The 11357-nt window shown below is 36.2% G+C and overlaps 1 protein-coding gene across 2 annotated transcripts in view; it reads right to left on the minus strand.

Annotated features, from left to right (window-relative positions):
- TBC1D19 (TBC1 domain family member 19) overlaps positions 1 to 10182 on the minus strand; it is a 209833-nt gene extending 199651 nt beyond the window's left edge. Inside the window, exon 1 of one of the 2 annotated variants that reach the window (XM_082389264.1) lies at positions 9946 to 10182. In XM_082389264.1, the coding sequence (XP_082245390.1) occupies positions 9946 to 10044 (99 nt within the window). In that variant the 5' untranslated portion in view covers positions 10045 to 10182. The remainder of the gene's footprint in view (positions 1 to 9945) is intronic. The other variant, XM_082389265.1, reaches the window with a different exon arrangement.
- Between the last annotated feature and the right edge of the window lie 1175 nt (positions 10183 to 11357).

Below are 11357 nucleotides of genomic sequence, written 5' to 3' on the forward strand. Positions count from 1 at the left end.
AAGGTGAGAGCCTTATTAGAGATAAAGAAGGACATTTCATAAAGATTAAGGGGTTAATCCACCAGGAAGCTATCACAATATAAAGCTATATACAACCAATGAAATAGCCTTAAAATTAAAAAAATTTAAAAATTTAGAGAATTAAAAGAAATAGACAAATATACAAGCATGATGGGAGATTTAAACATATTTCTTTGAATAACTGGTAACAAACAGAAAAAAATTCAATAAGATTATAGAAAAGCTGAACAGCATAACTGACACCTGAACTTCAGTGACATATATAGCCTACCTGACCCAACAGTGATGGATACACGTTATTTACAAGTGCATGTGGAACATGCAGCAAAATTGATTACATACCAGATTGTAAAGCAAGCCTCAACAAATTTTAAAATATTTAATCAGTCAGAGAATGTTCTCTGACAACACTGACATTAAGCTGGAAATCAATAACATTGACATGATACTATACATAGAAAATCCTAAAGATGCCACCAGAAAACAAGAGCTCATCAATGAATAGAATAAAGTTGAAGGATACAAAATTAATATACAGAAATCTATTGCATTTCTGTACACTAACAACAAACAATCAGAAAGAGAAATTAAGGAAACAATCCCATTTACCATCACATCAAAACCAATAAAATATATCGGAATAAACCTACCTAAGAAAGTAAAAGACCTATACTCAGAAAACTGCTAGACACTGATGAAAGAAACTGAAGACAACACAAACAGATGGAAAGATACACCGTGTTCTTGAATTGGAAGAATCAATATTGTCAAAATAACCATACTACCCAAGGCAATCTACAGATTCAGTGCAATCCCTATCAAAATACCAATGGCATTTTTCACAGAACTGGAACAAATAATTTTAAAATTTGTATGGAAATACAAAAGACCCCAAAACGCCAAGAAAATCTTGAGAAAAAGAACAGAGCTGAGGAATCATGCTCCCTGACTTCATAGTACAAAGCTACAGTAATCAAAACAGTATGGGACTGGCACAAAAACAGACACATATATCAATGCAACATGATAGAGAGCCCAGAAATAAACCCACACACTTAAGGTCAATTAACCTGCAACAAAGGAGGCAAGAATATACAACAGAGAAAAAACAGTCTCTTCAATAAGTGGTACTGGGAAACCTGGAGAGCTACACGTAAAAAAACAAATTTGAACATTCTCTAACACCATATACAAAACTAAACTCAAAATGAATTAAAGACCTAAATGTAAGACCAAATACTATAAAACTCCTAGAGAAAAATATAAGCAGAACACTCTTTGACATAAATCACAGCAATAATTTTTTGGATCCATCTCCTAAAGCATAGGAAATAAAAGCAAATAAACAAATGTGGTCTAATTAAAAGCTTTGACACAGCAAAGAAAACCACTGACAAAGCAAAAAGACAACCTACTGAATGGGAGAAAATATTTGCAAATGATATGTCTCATAAGGGATTAATATGCAACATATATAAACAGCTCATAAAACTCAATATAAAAAAACACTACCTGATTAAAAAATGGGCAGAAGAACTGAATAGACATTTTTTGAAAGAGGAAATGCAGATAGCCAAAAGGCACATGAAAAGATGCTCAACATTGTTAACCATCAGGGAAATGCACATCGAAACTTCATACCTGTCAGAATAGTTATCATGAAGAAGAACACAAGTAACAAATGTTGGCGAGGTTGTGGAGAAAAGGGAACCCTCCTACACTGTTAGTGGGAATGTAAATTGGTACAGCCACTATGGAAAACAGTATGGCAGTTTCTCAAAAACCTAAAAATAGAACTACCATATGATCCAGCAATTCAACTCCTGGGTACATATCCAAAAAAACCAAAAACACTAATTCAAAAAGATACATGCACCTCAATGTTCATAGCAGCATTATTTACAACTGCCGAGATATGGAAGCCACCTAAGTGTTCATCATTAGATGAATGGATAAAGAAGATGGGAGATTATATATATATATGTGTGTGTGTATGTATATATATATACATATATATATACATACACACACACACATATATATATATGTGCATGCAATGGAATACTACTCAGCCATAAAAAAGAACAAAATTTTGCCATTTGCAGCAACATGGATGGACTTGGAGGTCATTATGCTAAGTGAAATAGGTCATACAGAAAGACAAACACTATATGATATTACTTATATGTGGAATCTAAAAATTTTTTAAACTAGTGAGTAAACATAAAAGAAGCATAGTCACAGATATAGAGAACAAACTAGTCGTTACCAGTGGGGAGAGGGAAGAGGGGGCAATATAGGAGTAGGGGATTAAGAGGTACAAGCTATTAGGTATAAAATAAGCTACAAGGATATATTGTACCGCATGGTGAATATAGTCAATATTTTATAATAACTATAAGTGGAGTACAACTTTTAAAAATTGTGAATCACTATATTGTACACCTATAACATATAATATTGTACAGCAACTATACTTCGAAAAAAGTACCAAAAAAAAAAAGAAAATATTAATTGCTTGGAAATTAAGCAATATACTTCAGGATACCCCTTGGGCCAAATTTTTTAAATGACAAAAAAATATTAGGAAATGTTTTATACAAAAGGATAGTAAAAATATAACTCGTTAAAACTGTGGAATGCAGTTAAAGTAGTGCTTAGGGGAAAAATCATAGCCTTAATGCGTATTTTAGAAAAGAAAAAAGTCTTGAAATCCATGATCTAAGTTTCCATCTCAAGAAACTAAAAATAGAACAGCAAATCAATCCCAAAGAAAATAGGAGAAAATTAATAATAAAGATGTGATCCAAAATTAAGAGAAAATTTCAAACCCAACACTGGTTCTTTGATGAGATCAATTAAATAGATAAACACCTAGCAAAACTGTTCAAAGACACACATGCACACAAATTTTTATAATCCGAAACTGTGACAGACTTTTCAGACATTAAAAAGAAATAAAAATTTATTATAGACAACTTTAAGCCAATTATTTATATCATTTAAATGAACAAATTCTTTGAAAAACACAATTTATCAAAGCTGACAATAGAAGGAATAGAAAATCTGAATACTCCTATATCTATTAAAAATTGAATCTGTTCTTTAAAATCTTTCCAACACAATGCTGAAGCAGAACAAAACTGGAGGACTGACAACTTCAACTTATTATAAAGCTACCAAAATCAAGACAATGTGGTAATGTTAAAAAAACAGACAAGTAGATCAATGGAATAGAATAGAGACTCAGAAATACCAACACAAATATAGTCAACTGATCTTTGACAAAAGAGCAAAGGCAATTCAATGGAGCAAAGACAGTCTTTTCAACAAATTGTACTGGAGCAACTGGACATCCACATGCAAAAAAAAAAAAAAAGGATCATAAATGTAAAACCCAGATCCATAAGACTTCTAAAAGATAACATAGGATAAAATCTAAGTGACCTTGGGTTTGGTGATTAATTCTTAGACATAACACCAAAAGCATGATCCATAAAAGAAAAAAATTGATAAGTTGGACTTCATTAAAATTAAAAACTTCTCTGAGAAAGATACTGCCAGGAGAATGAAAAGACTGGCCACAAATTGGGAGAAGATATTTGCAAAGCACATATCTGATAAAGGACTTGTACCCAAAACATAAAACAGACTCTTAAAACTCAACAATAAGAACACCCAATTAAAAATGGGCAAAAGACCTGAAGGGACACCTCACCAAAGAAGACATACAGATGGCAAATAAACATATGAAAAGATATTCAATATCATATGTCACTAGGGAATTGCAAATTAAAACAAGAGTGAGATATCACAACACACCTATTAGAATGGCCAAAATCTAAAACACTGATAACACCAAATGCTGGTGAGAATGTAGAGCAACAGGAACTCTCAATCAGTGCTGGTGGGAATGCAAAAATGGTATAGCCACAATGGAAGACAAGTTGTCAGTTTCTACCAAATTTTTACCATATCAGCCAGAAATCATGCTTCTTGGTATTTACCCAAATTAGTTGAAAACTTATGTCAACACAAAACTCTACCCAGGAATGTTTATACCAGTTTTATTCATAACTGCCAATCTTGGAAGCAACCAAGATGTCCTTCAACAGATAGTGAATGTATAAACAAACTGATACATCCCCACAATATAATATTATTCAGAAAAAAAAAAGCTATCAAGAAACAAAAAGACATACAGTAACATAATCGACATTGCCAAGTGAAAGAAGTCAATTTGAAGAAGCTACATACTGTTATGATTACAACTATAGGACATTCTCAAAGGGAAAACTATAGAGACAGTAAAAAACCAAGTAGTTGCCAGGGGCTTGGAAGGAGGGAGGGATGTGTAGGTGGAGCACAGGGGATTTTTTTAGGACTGTAAAACTATTCTGTAAGATAATGGAATAGTAGGTACATGGTATTATACATTTGTCAAAACCCATAGACCTGTGTAACACAAACAGTGAACCCTGATGAAAACTGTGGACTTTAATAATAATGTATCAATATCGATTGGTCCACCAATAGTAACAAATGTACCACACTAATGCAAGATGCTAATAATAAGGGAAACAGTATATAAGGAAAGGGGATGTATGGGAACTCTGTACCTTCTGCTCAATTTTTCTGTAAGCCTTAAACCATTCTAAAAAATAAAGTCCACTAATTAAAAACAAAACACAACAAAATAAAAAACCTTCTCAAAAGAAAATCTGAGACACAGGCTTCAATGGAGAATTCTTCCAAACATTTAAGAAAGAAATAACACAGTCTCATAACATTTTTATATCAAATAGAAAAGAAAAAAGGGGGAACACTTCCCTACCATTTTATCAGGCCAGTATAACCTTGATATAAAACTTGTCAAAGACATTACAAGAAAGGAAAATTACAGACCAATCTTTCTCACTGACATAGATTCAATCCTTCAGCACTTACTATTGGACTTCTGCTAATGCATAGGATGTGGACAGCCAGAATAAGAAATATCACTCCCACCCTAACAATGAGAAAAAGTGGTATAATCTACAAAATCATAACTTTTGAACTCACCATAAAACTGAAGTTTTAAGACGATCAAGTGAACTAAATTCCAAAGAGTAACAAGCCCCTCTAAAGACAGATGGGACTCCAAACTATTTCATATTTGGCAAAGCACAGGAGGAAAAGGAGGCTACCGTACAAGCAAGAAAGAAGAATTCAGCTAAAATTGTTAACTGTTATTGATTAGATGTGGGCTAGCATGTCAGTTGAGAAACACTGGGAGCTCAAAACCCAAGGGGAATTCACACTCACTTGCATGCTCTTTTCCATAGGTCTCCATCAGGACTGAGGGCAGAGCAGGAACTGCAGAGAGGCCCCTTCTGTGGCACAGGTGTGCAAGAAACGATAGGCTATCACTACAAAACAAGCATGCAACCATGCCCAAACTCTCCTCTCATTTGAGGAAGAGGCCTTATACCTCTGAGGGAGGCAATAATTTGTTGCTTCTGGGGGTGAGATAGATACAAAAACTGTCTTCCTCATGGAAACGTAAGAAAACTCTCATGGGCCCCAAATCCTGTACCAGTACATAGCAGAGGTAAGCCAGAACTAGCAAGAGGCAGGAATCTCTCTTTCACCCATTATTTGCCACAAGGCAAAGTTTGGCTGCCAAAAGCAGAAGAGAAAGGAACATTGTCAAAGAACCACTCCCAAGGCACCTGGACTGAGACAGGACCAGGAGGACAGAAAACACCTGTATCTACCCTGAGCTTAGGACTGAGTAACAAACAACAGACTACTGCTGAGGAAGGGATCAGAGCATGGAGAGAGACCTCCCTCTGTGGCACAGGCAAAGGAGACAAATGAAAACTGAGGATACAGACACTGAGAAAAACCCTCCAGTACCCCAGGACTATTTCTAAGCACAAAGTTACAGCAGCCCACTGAATTTGAAGCTTGTGGTACACTGAAGCTAATGACAGTAATAACAAAACTCAAGCCTAGCTTGGCTCCTGACTGTACTGACTGAAGCCTCCATACTCAGTAAAGATATAGAACACTTGAACAAAATTGTCAATATACTTGACCTAATTGACATGTATAGTACAGTAACAGCAGAATGCTCATGCTTTCCAAGGGCATGTGGAACATTCAACAAGATAACCTGAATGGCCTCGCACATGTTTTAAAAATTAAAATTTTTATTAAAAAATGTTCCCGCAAAGAAAACTCCAGGCCCCAATAACGTTACTGGGAATTCTACCAAACATTTAAGGAGGAAATAATATCAATTCTATACAAATTCTTCCAGAAAACAGGAGAGAAGGGAACACTTCTCAACTCAGTTTAAGAGATCAGCATTACCTGATATCAAATCTAGACAAAGATGTTAAAGTAAAACTATAAACCAATATCCTTTATAAAAATACTCACAAAATCTTCAACAAAGTATTAGCAAATGGAATCAAGAAATATATAAGAAGGATAATGCATCATAGCCAAGTAGAACTTATCTGAGGAATGCAAAATTGGTTCAACATTCAAAACCAATTAGTATTATTCACCATATCAACATATATAAAAAATCACATGAGCATCTCTCCAGATACAAGAAAAGTATTTAACAAAATTCAACATCAATTAGTAATAAAACACTCAGAAAACCAGGAATAGAAGAGAGCTTCTTCAACCTAACAAAAAGCATCTATACAACATTGCACTGGAGTCACTAGCCACTGTAACAAGGCAAGAAAAAGAACTAAAAGGCACACTGATTGGAAAGGAAGAAGTAAAACATCTTTATTCGCAAATGACACATATACTTGGAAAATACTAAGCAATCTACAAAAAAGGTACTATATCTAACAAGTAAGTTTAGTAAGTCCCCAGGATACATGGTAAATATACAAATATCAATTTTATTTCTGTATACTAACAACAAGTAATTGGAAACTGAAACAAGAAAAAAAAGCCAGCATGTTAATAGTATCAAAAAAACATGAAATACTTGGGGAAAATCTTAATAAAATATGTGCAATATCTGTGTACTTAACTATAAAACACTGATGAGAGAAAATGAAGATACGAATAAATGGAGAAACAAAGCATGTTCATTGGCCAGAAAATTCAATATTGTTAAGATGTCAAGTCTCCCCAAATTGATCTCTACATTCAACATAACCCCAATACAAATCCCAGTTAAGTTTTTTGTAGTAATTTACAAGATGATTCTAAAATTCATATGGCAAAGCAAAATACCTAGAGTAGTCAAAACAATTTTGAAAAAGAGAAGCAAAGTTGGACGACTAATTACCTGATTTCAAGACTTACTATAAAGTTATAAAAATCAAAATAGTGTGGTATTAGCATAATAATAGACAAATAGATCAATGGAACAGAATAGAGAGTTAGAAATATTCGTGCACACACGCGTGTGCACGTGTATGTGTGTCTGTGTGTGTGTGTCTGTGTGTGTGTATACTAAATCAATTTTCAGCAAAGGTGCCGAGAAAATTAGTGGAGAAAGGATAGATTTGTCAACCAATAAGTACTAGAAATAGGTATGGTATTGGACATACACATGCAAAAAACAACAACAACAAAAAGCTTTACATTACATCATATACAAAAATTGACTTAAAATGGATTCTAGATCTAAATGTCCAAGCTAAAACTAATAAAACTTCTAGAACAAAACATAGGAGAAACTTTTTTTTCTTTTTTTTTTTAAAACATATGGAATTTATTGTTTTCTGGTTTTCCCCCCTGACATGATACCTTTTTTTTTTTTTTTACATTTTTATTGGAGTATAATTGCTTTACAATGGTGTGTTAGTTTCTGCTTTATAACAAAGTGAATCAGTTATACATATACATATGTTACCATATCTCTTCCCTCTTGCGTCTCCCTCCCACCCTCCCTATCCCACCCCTCTAGGTGGTCACAAAGCACCGAGCTGATCTCCCTGTGCTATGCGGCTGCTTCCCACTAGCTATCTATTTTACGTTTGGTAGTGCATATATGTCCATGCCACTCTCTCACTTTGTCACAGCTTACCCTTCCCCCTCCCCATATCCTCAAGTCCATTCTCTAGTAGGTCTGTGTCTTTATTCCCATCTTGCCCCTAGATTCTTCATGACCTTTTTTTTTTTTTCCTTAGTTTCCATATATATGTGTGAGCATACGGTATTTGTTTTTCTCTTTCTGACTTACTTCACTCTGTATGACAGACTCTAGGTCCATCCACCTCACTAAAAATAACTCAATTTCGTTTCTTTTATGGCTGAGTAATATTCCATTGTATATATGTGCCACATCTTCTTTATCCATTCATCTATTGATGGACACTTAGGTTGCTTCCATGTCCTGGCTATTGTAAATAGAGCTACAATGAACATTGTGGTACATGACTCTTTTTGAATTATGGTTTTCTCAGGGTATATGTGCAGTAGTGGGACTGCTGGGTCATATGGTAGTTCTATTTTTAGTTTTTTAAGGAACCTCCATACTGTGGAGAAACTTTTTGAGACCTTGGGGGAGGCAAAGATTCTTAGGTAGGGCACAAAAAGCACAAATCATGAAAGAAATTGATAAAAATGTATGTCTTCAAAATTCTAAATTTCTGCTCTTTGAAAGACCCAGTTAAGAAAATGAAAAGATAAACCACAGACTGGGAGAAAATATTTGCAAGCTGCATATCCGATAAGGGACTTATGCCATATATAAAGAATCCTTACAATTCAACAATATGAGAACAAACACAATTTTTTTTAATAGGCAAAAGATTTGAACAGACTACTTCACCAAAGGAGATATAAACATTTGATAAGATGCTCAATATCTTTAGTCATTTGGCAAATGCAGTTAAAGCCACAATGGGATATCATTATGCTCCTACTAGAGGAGTGTAATTATAAATAAAAATTAATTAATTAAACACTGACATCAAGCACTAGCAAGGATGCAGAACAATCCTCATAACTGCTGGTGGAAATGCAAAATAATACAGCCACTTTGGAAAAGTTTAGCAGATTCTTATAGACATACACTTACCATACAACTCAGCAATTCCACTCCTAGATATTTATCCAAGAGAAAAGAAAACTAAAAAACAAAACAAAACAAAAAACCTATACCAGAAAGCATGTATCGGCTTTACTCATAATCTCTATAAACAGAAACAACCCATAACTCTATAACCAAAAATGCCCAGCAACCAATGAATGGATAAACAAATCGTAGTACATCCAAACAATGAAATATTACTCAACAATAAAAAGGAACAGAACTACTGAAATACCAACAACACGATTGAATTTCAAAAGCATTATGCAAAATGACAGAAAGCAAGCACAAAATTTTAAATACTGTATGATTCCATTTATCACATTCACCAAAAAAAGGCAAAGATCTCCTGATCAATCTCTGCATCCAAAGAACTTAGCGTATTAGAAAATACTCGATAAGCGCCCAGTGGACGGTTAGACGGGCAATCATTGCAGGGAGGGTAGAGCGCAAAAAGGTGATAAATAGACGCGAAAGCCAAAATGTACCTGGGGGCTCAAACCCACCTACAGGGTGGAAAAAGTGAAGGAAGGTATAGTCCAACCTACCTCCACTGACTCCAGCAGCTTAAAAAATTAGACCCTGTAAAGGACTACAATATGAATGAATAGCCTCAGCGGTTCTCTGGCCTGAAGAAAGGCGTGATGTGACCCACCTTTCTTTAAAAAAAAAAAAAAAATCTATTACCTCCACGCCCGAGGCTGAGCAAGTGGAGCTTACACCTGGAAGGGAGGTTTTTCCCTGCCCAGGAGCGGAGCTGGAGAGACCCGAGGCGGGCTTCGGCTTAGGTCAGCGGGGTGCAGAAAGAGCCGAAGCACCGCCACGGCCCCGCTGGTCTCCATCCCTTCCCACTCAGCCTCACTTACCCAGGCCTGCCGTTCCAACTGAGCGTACAAATTGGAGCCCTTGAGCTTTTGGACTATCTGGGCAATAATGAGAGCGAGATCCGACTCCTCCTGCAACATTTCCCCGGTCCTAGCCCGCCAAGCAGCAGGGGCAGGCCGCTAGCGGGGAGAGAACCGGCTACGTACGAGGTCCCACTCAGGGCCAGTGACACTTCTCGGGGAACTTATTACGCAGGGACTCCTCCAGCGGGGGTTACCAGGCAACTGCCGGGCCGTGTGTCCGTTCCTCTCTGGTCCCCCCCATGCCTGAAGGCTCCAGCACCTGCGTTCCGCTGGCAGAAAACGACCTGCGGGGTGGGGGGAGGGGAGTAGCTTTTCATTCCATTGTTCCTGCTTGGTCTGTTGTTGAAAGGCAAGCAGAGGAGCTCTTTCCTCTAGAGCCACAGCGCCTCTGATGCACCAGGGGAAATCAGAAAGTTGTGTATTTTGTGTTTTATTATAAAGAAAAATAATAGGAAAATATTATAAAGGAAAATAATAACCTTCCAATCTCTACAGAAACAGGGCAGTGCACACAACATGGCAAATGACTTCCAAAAATTATGAGGCTCTGATGCTAGCTGTGTGAACTTGGGCGAGGTGCTTAAATTTCAGAACTCAGTTTCCGCCTCAGTAAAATAATACCCAGTTGACAAGATACTCTGATGATTAGCTGAGGAAACGATTGTGAGGGGTTCTAGCACTGTACTAAGCACTCCATTTTTTCCCCCGTTCTCTTTCTATTTTCTGGGATCTTATGCCAGGAATAAATAGACAGCATCTCCTTATCTAACAGCTACAACTTAACCAAGAAGCATTTATTGATAGGTTTTCTGTGAAGCATTGGCAATTCCAGGATAGCTAAGACATTGTCCCAGCCTTAAGGAATGTGCCATCTAGATTTCTCTTCTTCCATGCACTCATTCGTTCAATCAAAAATCAATTCAAAATTCATTCAGCTTTCAACTTACTGAGCATTTACATACAAGAAGCAGTGTGGACACAAAGGTAAATAAAACATGGTTCTTGACATCAAAGTAACATAGCAAAATTTTTTAAGAGAACTAGAAGTAGCTGATTTAATTAGTTGAATGGCATTCCAAAAGCCAGCTAATATAAGGCCTATGGAATAATATACGTATTAGAATAACCTCGCCAAAATAATCAAGAATTAATTTCAAATGTGTGTGTGCATATATTTTAAGCAGAGATGTAGATTCCAAGAAAACAGACCAAGATTGCTGCAAAAACTAGTCTAACTGCATTAAATTTTAATGTGCTTAGGCATCAAGAGAGACCTTTTGATTCAATAGGCCTCCGGTGGGACCTGCTAATCTGCATTTCTGGCAAGCTCCCAGGAGATGGTGACCCTGGTGGCCCAAGGACTATATTCT

Source organism: Balaenoptera borealis (assembly GCF_965194805.1).
Source record: "Balaenoptera borealis genome assembly, chromosome: 4".
NCBI classification, from domain to species: domain Eukaryota; kingdom Metazoa; phylum Chordata; class Mammalia; order Artiodactyla; family Balaenopteridae; genus Balaenoptera; species Balaenoptera borealis.